The sequence below is a fragment of the Eupeodes corollae genome, chromosome 2, assembly GCF_945859685.1.
Source record: "Eupeodes corollae chromosome 2, idEupCoro1.1, whole genome shotgun sequence".
In the NCBI taxonomy this organism is placed as follows: domain Eukaryota; kingdom Metazoa; phylum Arthropoda; class Insecta; order Diptera; family Syrphidae; genus Eupeodes; species Eupeodes corollae.
In genome coordinates, this window is record NC_079148.1 from 81,521,776 (window position 1) to 81,536,868 (window position 15,093).

General features: G+C 35.8%; 1 protein-coding gene across 8 annotated transcripts; it reads left to right on the forward strand.

Annotated features, from left to right (window-relative positions):
• The first annotated feature begins 8,071 nt into the window (after nt 1-8,071).
• On the forward strand, nt 8,072-10,910 carry LOC129948074 (uncharacterized). 8 transcript variants are annotated; one of them, XR_008781824.1, is made up of 10 exons: nt 8,072-8,322; nt 8,374-8,429; nt 8,500-8,573; nt 8,634-9,169; nt 9,226-9,534; nt 9,636-9,798; nt 9,926-10,194; nt 10,251-10,454; nt 10,514-10,777; nt 10,836-10,910. XR_008781824.1 is itself a non-coding variant. In XM_056058895.1 (7 exons), exons 4-7 carry the CDS (start codon nt 9,046-9,048, stop codon nt 10,523-10,525), a joined length of 309 nt encoding a protein of 102 aa, XP_055914870.1. In that variant the 5' UTR covers nt 8,072-8,322; nt 8,374-8,429; nt 8,500-8,573; nt 8,634-9,045; the 3' UTR covers nt 10,526-10,777. The 8 variants fall into 8 exon arrangements, 1 of the variants encoding a protein (XP_055914870.1); XR_008781828.1 differs by lacking the exon at nt 10,836-10,910 and having other exon boundaries at nt 8,482-8,573; XR_008781829.1 differs by lacking the exon at nt 10,836-10,910 and having other exon boundaries at nt 9,592-9,798.
• The last annotated feature ends 4,183 nt before the right edge of the window (nt 10,911-15,093 follow it).

The following is a 15,093-nucleotide window of genomic DNA, read 5'->3' on the forward strand; positions in this document are numbered from 1 at the left end:
TAGAAGGCTTGATTTCTCTTCAATCTGAACTAGTAAACTTACTATCTAAAGCTAGTCTAAATCTTCGTAAATGGACTTCTAACTGTTGGCCATTATTAGCTACCCTGCCTCAAAACGACTGCGAATTCTGTTGGACGGATCCAGAACAATCAAAGACATTGATTAAGGTTCTAGGCATGTCTGGAGTCCGGCTAAAGATGAATTTTCGTTTCGCATGTGTGAGTTACGCGAGAAGTCGACTGCAACTAGAAGAACATTGCTATCCGAAATCGCTCAAATCTTTGATCCTTTGGGTTTTTTAGCTCCTTCAGTGATTTTGTTTAAGATCCTCTTTCAAGAACTTTGGTAATCTGAATTTAAACTTGGCTGGGATGATCAATTACCTCATGCATTAGCCAAAAAATGGTCAGAATATAGAAAAGAACTTCGGTTTTTTGAAAATATATCCGTTCCAAGAAATATATCGTCGCACGAATTTGATGGTATTGAACTTCATGGATTTTCAGACGCTTCATCGGTAGCGTATGCGGCGGTAATATATGCTCGGTGCAAGAAAAGTTCAAATGTATTCAAAACCAACATTATAGCTGCGACAACGAAGGTTGCTCTCCTAAGACCAGTTACAATACTAAGACTAGAACTATGTGGTGCGTTGCTCTTGAGTAGGTTATTTTCCCTTGTTAAAAGCTCGTTAACTACTCGAATTACAAAGTTTTCAGCTTGGTGCGATTTGGAAATCGTCCTCCACTGGTTGTCTTCATCACCTCGTCGTTGGAACTCTTTTGTGGCTAACCGAAACGCAACAATTTTAGAAACGGTTCCGCTTAAATCGTGGCATCATATCGCGTCGGAATTCAACCCAGCAGATTGCGCGTCGCGAGGAGTTCTGCCATCAAACCTTGTTGATCATAGCCTCTGGTGGACAGGCCCACCGTGGCTTTCAAAACCTAAACAGTATTGGCCTGAATCAAATTTTTTCCATAAAGAAATCGTGGATGAAAATCCGATTTTCGAAGCTAAGTTTGTGAAAACAGTGTCACTAGTAAAGACCCTAGATAACAACCCTTTGCAAATCCTAATTGACAAAATTTTATCTTGGTGTCGTTTGCAACGAATTGTCGCTTGGTGCTATCGGGCTCTGCCAAAATCTCGCTTTAAAAATGTTTCCCCTTGCTCATCAAATCTCAGTTTACGTGAAATTCAAAACGTCAAAAAAAAATCATAATCAAACATGTTCAAAACCTCGCGTTTGAAAACGACATAAATCATCTTCAATTCAACAAAGAACTTCCAGTTAAATCAAAAAGTGATTCTGTCCCAAGTTTACAATGAAGAAATTGCTACAAGCCTCGCTAAAGACGGCATTACATGGCACTTCATTCCTCCGTCTGCACCCCATTTCGGGAGACTTTGGGAATCTGGTGTTCGATCGATAAAGCTTCATCTACGTCGTGTGTTAGGAAATTCTGTTTTAACCTTCGAGGAACTATATACGGTTCTCACTCAGATTGATGCAATTTTGAACTCTCGACCTTTATGCTCTGTACTGGATAAAAAATCTTTTAGAAAAATCAGGGCATGAAAGAACCGGAGCGGAGATCAACGCTTCCTTCAAATCTTCGAAAGCTTTCAACGCTTCTTCCACCATTTTAAACTTCGCGTTCTTCTTTTTAGTTAAGTCACTCAGAGGGGCGGTCAGGGTGGAGAAGTCTTTTATGAATTTTCGATACCACCCTGCCATGCCCAGTAACCTCCGAACTTGTCTGAGAGTTTTTGTGATCGGGAAATCTTTTATTGCTTCTACCTTAGCTGGATCGGTTTTTAATTTCCCACCACCGACAATGAAAATATTTTAACTCCTTGAATTAAAACTTTGATTTCTTCATGTTGATGGTGAGATTAGCCTTGCGCAAATATTCGGCTACTTCACTTAACAATGAGAGATGGGTCTCAAAATCCGGCGTCATGATAAGCAAATCATCGAGATACACAAAGACACGCTTCCTAAGTCGTGCAGGAATCACCTTGTCCATCAATTGGCTCAACTGTTGAACAGAATTACACAGCCCAAACGGCATTACAGTGAATTGGTACAAGGGTCTTCCCGGTACCGCAAAGGCAGTCTTTTCCCTACTCTGCTTCTCCAGCGGTATTTGCCAAAATGCTTATTTCAAATCTATACTACTCATGTAGATGGCATCCGGGAATCGGCTGGTGAGTCCCTCGATATGAGGAAGAGGATTAGCGTTCTTTTTCGTCAGTGCGTTCACCTTACGAGAATCGAGGCAAAGTCGATTTTTGCCTGGTTTCCGCAAGAGAACCTCTGGCGAACACCACGGACTATCACTTGGCTCAATAACGCCGAGACTCAACATCCGATCCAATTCTTCATATAGTATGGCTTGTATCGCTGCGGACACAGGGTAGTGACGCTGTTTCACAGGGAGAGCATCCCCTGTATCAATGATGTGCTCTATTAACGTCCTCTTTCCAAGACCGTCGCGTTCAAAACATAAAAATTGATCCCTTATTGCATCTAGTCTGGCTTGCTGCTTAGAAATCAACTGATTTGCATTAGGATCAGATGGTTCATCCATCGAAAGACTACTTATAATGTTCGGGGCTAACTGAAACATTTTCCAGAAATCTACTCCGAGGTAGACTTCCTGGTCCAAACTAGGCACTAGAAAGAAAGTTAGCTTCTCTTCTCTCTCCTTATACTGTACGTTAAGTTGTACTTTCCCCACAATGGACTGACTTTTACCGTCGGCTGTTTTGACTCCGGACTTATATGGCATCACTCGACAACCGAGCTCATTAACTAGTTCGATACAATTTTTGCCAAGTATGCTAACACTGGCTCCGTTGTATAGCAAACCTAAAAATTCTTTCGACCCTAATTTGATTTTTGCATACGGTCTAGGGTCTGACTCTAGATTTAAAACAGTCGACAAAATTTTAGTTTCGGACTCTTTTCGGGCTTTATATCGGGCTCTTGCTTTTAAAATATTTCCCGGCGATGTATACCCTTTGCTATTAAAAATACGATCTCTTGCTTTATTATACTCACTTATACGAACATGTAACGGCTTTATTTTTGAAACATTTTGTGTAATTTTAATATCTAAATTTGTTTTTGTACTTCCTTCTCGTTTTAAAATTGTAATTTTTGTCTTACTTTCACATGGAAACATATCTAATATAGTATCTCTTTTTCAGATTCTTTATTTTTGTTATGGTTTTCTATACCTATTGGGGGTACTGTTTCGTGATTGCACGCGATTCCCCCGGAGCTTTGCGCGTCCCTCGCTCGGTTTTCCGAGTGGCATCGCGTACAGTTGGTATAGTACCCTTCTAGACCGCAGTTGTAGCAATGAACCATGCGTCTATCAGAGGGGCAGTTGAACCATGTATGGCCCCGCTCCTTGCAGTTCAAACACTCAAGAGTTGAAGCATCGACTTGTTTCCGAGGAGGATTTTTGGATCGTGCCTGACCCAACTGGTAAGCCGCTAGTTGTTCCTCCGAAGGCTGGTACTCTTTTTCATACTCCAGCTCGTTCACCCCAAACCTAGCTGGAGGCCTACCAGATGGTTTCTGTAGTTCCCGATCTCTCTTCGGAAACGCAGCTTTTGCTTCCTTGCAGACGTACCTCAGCTGTTCAAGGGAAAAGATAGCTTGAGGATACACTCTCTCACTTTTTCGTTGAGGTTCCGTTTTATAATTTTAACCATGTCGAGCTCGGGAATTGGCTTGCGCAACTGATACCTCATCTTATTAATTGCTACGAAGAATTCCTCACTACTTTCGTAGGAATATTGCTTACGTTCTAAAATATTTCTTACGATTTCTAGATCAGTCATCAGGTTCTGATATCGGCTAAGCAAAGCTTCTTTTAATGTTGGCCAGTCTAAATCTTTATCTACCTGATACTGCCAGAACCAATCGTATGCTGGACCCGATAGCAGTTGGTGGAAGTCTCTCAGTACCTCCTTCCACGGAGATGCATATTGCTTCTGCTGTTTCTCTACTCTAAACACGAATTCTGCGACTGTCAGGTGGTTGGACAGACCGTCGAACTTCCCTTTACCCCATTTATCTACCCTTGTTGGAGCGCGATATCCAGAAGTCATGTACGGACTTATAACTGGAGGCCGATAAGGAGAAGGCGTATATGGAGTTTGAAAACTCCCAAAACTTGTATCTCGATGCCCTACTGGTACGAACGCACTTCTACCTGGATTATCTAAAGGATTCGTATACACTGGTGGTGGACCCGCAGGGGCAGGGATATAACTAGCTATTGGTGATGGACCTACCTGAACTGGATTTGGTATTGGTGGCTGCACTGTTGCGACAGGTGGTTGACTAGGTGTCGGAATACTGACTGGTGGATATGGAATCGCCAGCGTTAACTTTTCCAGAAAACCGCTTAGTTGATTCTGGATACTTTCGTTGATAGCTTTCTCAACCTTATGTTGTAACGCATCCTGACATCTAGACATACTTCGGGTAATTTCAGACTGTATAAATTTTGTTATATTCTCAGGAATAACTTTCTTTTCTTTTGTTTTAGGCCGTGAACGAATCAGACTATCGAGTACACCTCTAGATCCCTGGTTAATATGGTAACCCAGTGCCCTATCATCAAATACTGGACCTGGCGCTTGCCTAACAGTGTAGTCGACCCCTGCCCCACTAAGATGACTAAAAGGCGGGGTTGAAATCGAACTAGTGTTATTACTGACATTCGGATCGTTGACGTTTTTAGCGTTTGGATTAGTACAATTTGCATTTAGTGCTATGGGAGTTGTGACAGTTGTAACTACACCGTAAGAATTGGTTATATTTCAAGATGCGGATCGGGTTTGTTTATCAGTTGGAGGTGGTGAGTGTACGACTCGACGCCTAGCACCTGTGTTTGTATTTTTAGTCATTCTCTCCTCTTCTATTTCAGCATCTCTAATCATTCGCTGGATACGATCATCTTCCTCTTTTTTATTTTCGTGTGCAATTTTTTTTAAAATTACAATCATAAAATTAATTTACAAAAATAAACCATACAAGAGTGGTGAGTTTTGAACTAATTTTTTTTTTCCTTTTCTTGAAAACCTCTTTTTTTTCAAAAACTAATACCTTACAGTAAACTAATGAACACAAAAAAATATTGTAATGAAAAAGAATATGAATTAATTAATCAAACTGTTACCTTTTACCAAAACTTAAAAACAAAAATATGGAACTTGTAAGAAAAACAATTGTATGTAAATGAAAAACAAAAAATGTAACTACCAAAATAAACTGAATAAATAAATAAATTAATAAATAACAAACATTTTTAAATAAACGAAAGAAAATAAATATAAATAACGAAGAACGAAAATCGAAATTAATAAGGATTAAAGATTTTTGTTTTCGAACGTAATCGAAAACTTAAATTTACGAATTTAAAAAAAAATCTAAATATATTTTCAAAAAAATTGGAAAATCAAAAAAAATTGTGATTAATTATAGAATTGTTTTCAAAAACTATTAAACTAAACCTAGTAACTTTTCAAGTAAGAAAAAAAACTATCACTAAAAAACAAATTTCTAAATTATATTATTTTTTGGAAAACTTTAAGTAATTTTTTCATAAAAAAAACTAAATTTTACCAAAAATGATTAAGAAATTATTTCTAAAATCTCTAATATCAGAATTTTATTTTATCAAAAATACTTGAATTAGAAAATTAAGAAAGCAATTGTAAACATTAACTAAATAAATAAACAAAAAAATACTAAACCAAAAACCAAACTTTTTCACTTAACAGGAAAATAGGAAAATCTTAACTTTGAAATAATTTCGAATAGTTACTTAATTCCTAGTTCCGAAACTGAAAAATTCCTTTTTTTTTCTTAAACAAAAAAATTAAATTTCAATTAGATCCAAATTAAGTACTTCTTAAATGAGGCTTAAAATTTCTTTTATCGAAAGAAACTTAACCTATTTTAAGAAAATCCTCAAAGAAAAGAAAGAAAAAAAAAAAGCGAACAACGAAAACAGATATCGAAGTTCAAAAAAAATTATGTATATTCTTTTTTGAACTTAAACTTAAGAAATGTTTTATATATTTGTATTATTTTATGTTTTGTGTGTGTTTGTATTTATTTGTATGTACATAAGTTTTAATATTTCCAAAAAGGTTATAATTTTGCAAATTCTTTAATCAATTTTTCTTAAGGCGTATGTATTTGTTGTAGGTTTTGTATCATAAGAATACGGGGTGCTTCAGGTAGCTTATGAGCGACATGATACGACCCTACTAACGATATCGCTGTAAAAAAAGACTTCAGACGGACAGATTAAACTTCCCCTGATGTGACCATAATGGGATAGGAAAACTATTAGAAACACAAACAATTTACATTACAAAGTTTTTTCCCTACCGTTCCCGTAATCCTAGACAGTTTCAAGGGACTTTGCTAGAACACATGAAACGGCAAGATAAAACTTACAAAAATTTTGGAACGATGATGTCGGACTACACGTTCGTTAGAAAGAAAGAAAAGAAAAAAAAAGTTAGGATGGGAATAGGTAAAAGACAAAACGAAAAAAAAATGCACTGACTGACCTTACTCAAGCAAGAACATTATATTCAATAACCGCGGTAGCTGTGAATTTTCAAACACTCGTCGCGATACGACTAGGTACGCCTGTGGCCTTCCTGACGCAGACATACGAGGTGTAAAAATCCACAGCAAGTTTGGTTAAGACAATACAACATAGAAAAAACTGAAACTAGTACAACATAACTAATTCGACAAAAAATCGCCATTTTGTTGCGAGGCAAGAGGAGGTGTGAAGGTGGGTGAAGTGGAAAGGTAGGATAAGGATGAGGTAGGAAAAAGACTTTTTATCTATTGCCGTTACAAATTTATAACAAAAAAAATTAACACTAAAAACAAGATAAAGAACAAAAATGAAAATTTTAACAAAAAAAGCCAGGTTGGAAGTCCTACATCTATATTTCCACTTTGCGTAGAAGTACCCTTTTCGGTATTTTTTTTGTTAATCTTGAACGCAATCGACGGAGCCCTAGATCCCTACCTCTAAAGAGCTCTGTGGAGATATCTATTAGGACACTACAAAAAAATCACGCACCTCACAATCAAATATAAAGAAAAATATTATCATGGAAATAAGCAAAAAAAACAACCTCCGATTATGCAAACTTAATTAATTTACGAATTAATTTAAAAATTTCAAAAAAAAAACTTAAATATGGGACAATCACAAACACAAATTTTTCAAGACGGTAAGTAAGGTAAGGTACCAGAACGGATAAGATTAAGGTAATATGTGTGAGCGTTTTCTTTTCCACTTCGCGGAATTTATAATTTTTTTAACTTTTGTTTAAATTCAAGTAGTTCTTCCTTTTCCTTATAAAATGTCCCTTCTTGTAATCTTTAATTTATTGGAATTTTTCAAATTTTAAATTTTCTTCAATTTTGTTTCCTTTTTTTTAGGCGGCGGCCCCGATCTCCGCAAATTAATTCGGGCCGCCGAGAATTAAACTGGCATACAAAAAAAACAATAAATAACTTCCTAGATTTAAAACATTTTAAGACACTCACCACCTTTTCCTGTTTTTAATTTATTTGATTTTGCCCAGTACTCGATCTTCACTTTACATTTCTTTTTATTTAATTTTTGCAGTCACCTTTTTTTTCTATAAAGAATTAAATTAAAATATTTTCCTTTTTATATCAAACACTTAACATTAAAAAAAAATCAATTTTACCCGAAATCCTATTTTCTTAACGCTTTCTTAATACAACTATTTTTTCCAATTTGAATTCAAATTCATTCATTACACACCTCCACCCTACTATGTGGTAACCGGCCAAATGAAGGTGAGCTGATATTACCATCAAACCAATACAGGCAAAAAAAAGGTATTCGGATAATGTATTGTCTTAAAAAGCAAGAATATTTTTTATTTGTCTCTCTCTATGAATTATATCTCTTGTCTTTTCCGATTCACAATTCATTATTCATTCCACGTTGCAATCGATCAAAGTACAGACCATAGAGGAAATATATTATCTAGAGTCCCGACCGGTACCCGTCCTACCTGAAACACCCTCAAATTTTATTCGAGGTGAACTCTCCCAAATTCGAGGTGAACTCTCACAAATTCTCTATCGGTGAATACATGTGAGTGGAGAAAAAAAAAGCAAAATGGGGGATTGGGCTAAAAAGAAACTTATGGAATTTTTGTGACCTGTCAAAAATGACAATCAATTTTGCAAAACAAAACAATGGGTTTCGGACTTTAAGAGTAAGTTTTTGTTAATTGTTTTGATTTTCAATAAAATTTGATATTTTTCAGACCAAATTTCTTTATAATGAAGAGGGTGTATACAAGTTCACTTCATTGAATAAAAAGTAAGTCAAATTGCAGTGAAGGAGGTGCAACAATAATGGATTTATTTTATAGTCTGTCATTTCATTTTAGATATTGCCAAAATGCAGGAAGCAATTTCCTTTAAGTAATTTGGAAAGCAAACCAAACAAGGCGCTGATTTGCAGGTAAGTTTTTTGTATATTATATTTCTCTTAACAAAATAATATCAATGTTTTTAACTACAGATGCTGCCCATTGTTTTTGTATGTACTTCTCAATCAAGAGCTGCCGCAGGCGTTGACGGCGGAGGTGTCACCATCAAAACCATTAGAAACACCACCAAGTCAATGAGGCAAGTGGAAGTTTTGCCATGTAATAGTCGACCGCTGACGCCCTTCTCCATCAATTGTGTAAGTACGTATCGAAACATTCATATCGTAGTCAACTAGCTAAATCTTCATCTTCTAGGTGTATAGAGTACCTATACTACCAGTCTGCAGTTCTGCAAGAGACGCAAGAAAAACAAGAATACAATCGCAGGAATACTCAAAAATTGTCCAACCTTGACTGTAAGAGAGTTCAAATTTTAAATCTGCAACGAATCCATTTATTCCTAAGAATCGCACTGGCTTAACGGTGGCAATCATTCAGAGGCAAATGAGCTGGCCTGACAAGAATCCCCAAGAAGCCAAAAAGATTCAGATCAGTCTCTCGGCAGCTACTGACGATGTCGGCGAGTGGAATCCATCAATTTTCACACAGAAAATCAACATCAGAAAAAGTAAGTCAACTTCCATTTCAGATTTCCTTATATAATGAAAATCAATTTCTTTATAGTCACGACAATGCAGCAGCGTCATGGTCAACCTGCCGATCAAATATTCACAGTGAACAACTTCTACTGTAGCGGAAGCGATCTCTGCGTTATCGACAATGCGAACACAATGTCATCAAGCCGGAGTACCAACCGGGGCTCTTGCATTGCAACAGTGCGCGAACATCAGTGTAAATGCGAGGCAGCGGCTACTGCTGCCGCCGAAGCTGACACCGCCTACATAGAAGAGGTAGGTGATACGAATGCCGCTTTAGAAGGAACTTGTTGCTATAATATAGTAGGTCCTAAATGACGGGAGTCGAAAATCATTGGTAAGCCTTCTTAAAAAATTAATTATAAATAAATTAAATACAAAATAATCTGAGCAGTTTTGTATTTACTATTATATTATTTATTTCCCTGCAATTTTAAGAAACTTAAATGCTGACAAAATAGAAGCTGAATTAAAGGAATTCTTAATGCCTATTGAATCACCAAAGCTTCTGTTTAGAAGTAACTGGCATCGATACAAGAATGCCCCTACCAACTGCCCTAATGATGTTCCAAGAGTTGCTGGGGAAATGGTATTGAGCCAGGTAAGTAAGTAAGTAAAAAAAGTAAAGATGAGAATGGCATTCAACATTGCACTAATTGTATATATTATGATATCCATTAACAATACTTAACCAAATTATAAAAACACCCCATTCTCCTTGTACTTAGGTACCTATAAAAGAGCCAGGTAGTTATTTCGAAGCATTCAAATAAGGATTTACATGTGATGGATTGTAGACATTCAGCGCTTAGTAATAAAATATGACAACTTCTCGCAAACTAAATCACAGAGCAACTTTAAAGAAAGTAAAAAATATAAAGCAATGCTCCTGGACACAAAAATTGCGTCTAGCACTTCATGATTCTTTCTACACCAAAGTGACCAGAGTGAATGGTATATGGATGCTAAGAAAAAATCACACTAAGGGTTTTATGAGGTAGGTAAAATTCTAGTTTCTAACCTTTTAACACTATTAAATGGCTTTTTATTAAGATTTATGTGGACTAACTTGCTGTTGGGACTTCTTCTCCTTGGGGCTTACTTGTCTTTTCAATTGTGGCTAAAATTCTATTCATATCCTATTTTAAATACAATTGGAACAGATCTTTCAATCACCGATGTTGCATTTCCAGGCATAACTGTATGCAGCCCTAAGGTTGTAAACTTCGAAAAAGTTCAACAATACGTTAGGAAATTGTATATAATTGTATAATCCAAAACATAATTAAATTAATTTTCAAATTCTACCATTTAAGAATAATTCCTGACGGGTTTGAATACCATGATGTATTGGAAGGATTGGATTTTATTAACGCGTATTTACCGATCAAAATTGGGTATCTAACAATGCTAGCTTTGAAGCAACGGACAGTGTCATTGCTTTCAACAACATAACCATCTATGAAGCTGCCTTTGAAGTGAGTGCCGGATGTGAAGATTTCTTTCAACATTGCTTTTTGGGAGTCAAAGAGTTTCCATGCAAACAAGAACATGACTATCTCTGTACTTTTTTACGTAAAGTAAGTTTCATATTAACAACAAAACTCAAAAGCACTAATTGATGTTTTTCTTTTTCAGCAACAAATCAAAATGAAGCTTAGTCGATTTGACTTCTGCCGTTCAGTTGATTCGTGAGAAGATGTTAATTTTGCAGATGAAAGCAAATTTAAAAAAGAAAAGAATGGGTTATACAATTAGGAAAATTATACTTGTTAACAGACAATCAATAAATAAAACTGAATATTAATGACTGTATATTTAACAAAACTTACCTGAAAATAAATATAAAACTTCTCCAAACAGCAAATAAATTAGTCTTGTTATAATTTCAATTTTAATCTGTAAAATATCACTTTTGTTTTGATTAATTTTCACTTTCATTAATTTCATTGAATTCGCAACAATTGTGTTTTGTTTTCTTTTTTATTTTCGTTGTCAAAATACTTACCTCGCTGTTGATCTGTCAAAACTGGGAACAACTCAAGTTGGGCCACGTTCGCATTGCAGTTCTAGGGCGCGCCTATACTTTCTGCATGATTTTTTCTGTTTTTAGCAAAACTTTTTATAAAAACCATAGAATTTGTTTGCCAAAAGCAGTCAAATATTATTTTTAGCACAGTTTTTACTAAAAAGAAGTTGCAAAATTAATTTTTCTTAAAATATTGCATTTATTTTTCAATTTTTGAATTCAACGGATCTCTTTTTTGAACGGCTGAGTTCACCTCATAGTTTTTTCCCCCGCGGTCGAGCAATGTGGGCACAAATTCCATAACAACTACATTCATAATGGCTTGGTCCCATAAGAAATGCACGGGACCACTAACACATGCTTATCCTTATGGACAAAATCCTCCCAATTTAGCTTGTAGGCCGAAGAGAGCAAACCCATTAAGTCGGGACTCTAGATAATATATTTCCTCTATGGTACAGACGTACATACATATATAATTGTGAGGTTATAGAGTAACTAGTAGCAAGTTGTTTTTTTATTTTAATGAAATAAAGATTATGATGAATTTTAATGGTTTCTAAGTCTGCTTATCTTCCACTCAGACTTTTAGACACAACAGTATTGGCAACGAGGAGTAAACTTAATTCCCAGTAATCAAGAAACAAAAATTTTCATCGAAGATCAAAATGGATGCCGAACAGCTCGCTTCATTAATTTAAGTCATGACGAACATGACAAATGTCTTGCAAAATCAACCGGAGGACCCAAGAACAGCAAATGTTAATATAATATCAAATTTTTAATTATTCAACTCTAAAGTAGAACAATCAAAAATTATAAAGAACGCTTAGAAATTAATTTCCAGATTAAAAACATATTCCAAGACAAAATAATGGGCGCTAAACTAGGTACTATTCCAATTTATTGGTTCGGCAAATTATTCTTTGCTGACGTCACTCGCAACTCCTAAAAATATTAATGAATTAAAGTCTGACCAGTTAATTGCATTATTAGAAAAGCATTATTGCCCGAAAAAAATTCATTGGTAGAACAACATTATTTTTTATCAGAATATCAAAATATAACAGACTACAAACGATTATGTGGCAAAGCTTCAATAGGATACTTTGCAATCTACCTTCGAAGCATCGAAGGTAGATTGCAAAAAAAAAAAAAAAACTCAACAAATTTGGAAATCAATAAAGTTACCAATTCAAAATTTCGACAACAGAATAAAAACCACAGCCATATTCAAACAGCCAATCTCAACAGCGTTCAAAATCAAGAAATTCTAAATCATTCATCGATTACAAAAGCTTAGGAATCGAAGGATTATGTCTGCGATGTGGTCGGAATAATCACCTAGCAAATGATTGTAAATCAAGTAGAAATCTTCTTAACTTTGAGTATTGCAAAAAACGTGGCCATGTCAAACGAGTATGCATAAATAAAAAAATGTATTAATCAAATCGAATCAAAAAACAAACGCTCTTACAAGTCATCCAACAAATAATGAACAGTACGATTATTCAGACAACATACATCACTTAAATAAAAGAGTTGATATTTATTCCAAATCCGAAATATGTTCAATTGATGGTAGAAAATTCTACACATATGTTTTGATCAATGGGAAGCGTCAAGAATTCAAAGTAGATTCCGGATCGGGATTTAAGTTGCTGCCGGAAAAAGATTTCATCAAACTTAATCTAAACTAAATGCAGAAGTTGGTTTTCGATCGTGTACGGGAGAGATATTCGCTCCAATAGCAAAAGTTGAGCTACAGGTAAAGGTACAATATCAACACAAGACATCGATAGAGGAGATGCATATAGTCCCTTCAAAATATGCACCACCTTTAGGCAGAGTATGGATTCGACATCTGGCCATCAGTTTACAAAATATTGACCAACCCTCACAACATCTGAGTAATGAAATTTTTACCATCGATTCCATTCCTGAATTAATGAACAAATGTGCCAAAATTGTCGAACAGAGAGTGGGATCCATTCCAAACGTAGTTTGCTCATTAAAACTGAAAGAAAAAGCCAAACCAGTTTTTGTAAAAGAACGTGAAGTACCATTCGTACTGCGTGATAAAGTGGAAAAAGAACTTGATGAACTAGAAAAGGATGGAATTATATCAAAAATTAATACAAGTGATTGGGGTTCACCTCTGGTGGTGATTCCAAAATGGTAAGGTGAGGTTATGTGTCGTTTACAAAGTAGGAGTAACTCCTCAACTGGAAACGGCACATTACCCAATCAAGCCAATCGATGAACTTCTAAATAAATTACGAAACTAAATATTTTTGTCGAGTGGACTTATACAAGGCCTATCTCATGCACAAGTTGATGACGAGAGCAAGCAGATTCAAACGATATCAACTCACAGAGGCACGTATAGAATGAATCGACTATCTTTTGGAATTAAAACAGCATCAGCGAATTCAATAGGATACTAGATCAAATACTTCAAGGACTAGAAGGTACTTTATCTTACTTTGATGATATAATAATACATGGGGCAACAATCGGTGAATGCAAAAATCGTTTTGTTAAGTGTTTCGAAAGATTACAAAAGTTCGATTTACACCTTAATAAAGATAAATTTGAATATTTTAAAGAAGAAATCCGATACTTAGGTTACGTTGTACGTAAGAATCAAATTCTAAAATCACCACATAAAATTCAAGCCATTAAAAATATGCCACGACCAAAAACATCAGATGAAGTACGAACATTTTTGGGAATGACAACATACTATTCCAAATTTATTAACATAGGAACACCACTTGCTACATGCAAATACCTTCTCAAACAATATGCTCTAGAATTAACAAATGCTAGATGGTACCACCTGCCTAGCAACCAAGCAAATATGGCCAAGTATAGGCTTAAAACGGTCAAAAGGCTTGATATCCCTGAGAAGACAAAGTATAAGCTCTACAATTTGACTAATAACAGGACACTGCCTCATAGGAAGACATGCTCTGAGGCTAGGGGTCTACACAAATGATTTCTGTTGAAGCTGCATGGACGAGGAGGAAGAGGAAACAGTTCAACACCTCCTATGTACATGTCCAGCACTCTCCATTAAAAGGAATAACTTTCTCGGTAATGGCTGAAACACATACAAGCTTCGGCTTCGTCTGCGTTACGTTAGGCCTGCTTCGAGGTTGCTTTGAATGACATTTCTATTATTTTATCCCTCCAAAGATCAAATATTTTGTTTGTTGACTTTTTTTTACAGCTGATGAGCTGTCAGACAAAGCAAATGTTCAGTTAATTGAACTAGAGCTTCCGTTTGGAGTCACATTACGTTACATTACGTTCTTACGATTGTCAAACGAAACGTGAGGTCGAAGCTTAATTGTGATAGCATGCATGGAATTCCTATGGCTGAACTCGTAAACGTCAGGCGAAGCCGAAGCTGAAGCATGTTTGTGTTTCAGCCATAATCCCTTCTTCGATAATACCAGTGAACTGGCAACGATTAACACAAAATGTCTCTCTAACTTTATTAAAAGTACAAAATGGTTTGTTTAAGTTAATTACTCTCCCATGAGTAACCTCATTAGTGGTATCACAATTGAGCCTTGAGGTCTAGGTGCGTCAATGACATCTGGACAGCCACTCCAACCTAACCTAACCATTCCAAATTTATACCAGATCTTTCAACTATTACCTTTCCATTACGACAATTGCTCCAAAAAAATAATAAATTCAAATGGTTAGAGTCGTGTGAAGCTGAGTTTGTTAAACTTAAGAAAGAAATCATGAGCGACCGAGTATTAACACAGTATGACCCACAGTTACAGACAACGTTAGCATGTGATGCAAGTCCATTTGGGATAGCGGCTGTTTTGTCACATATTGACAAGG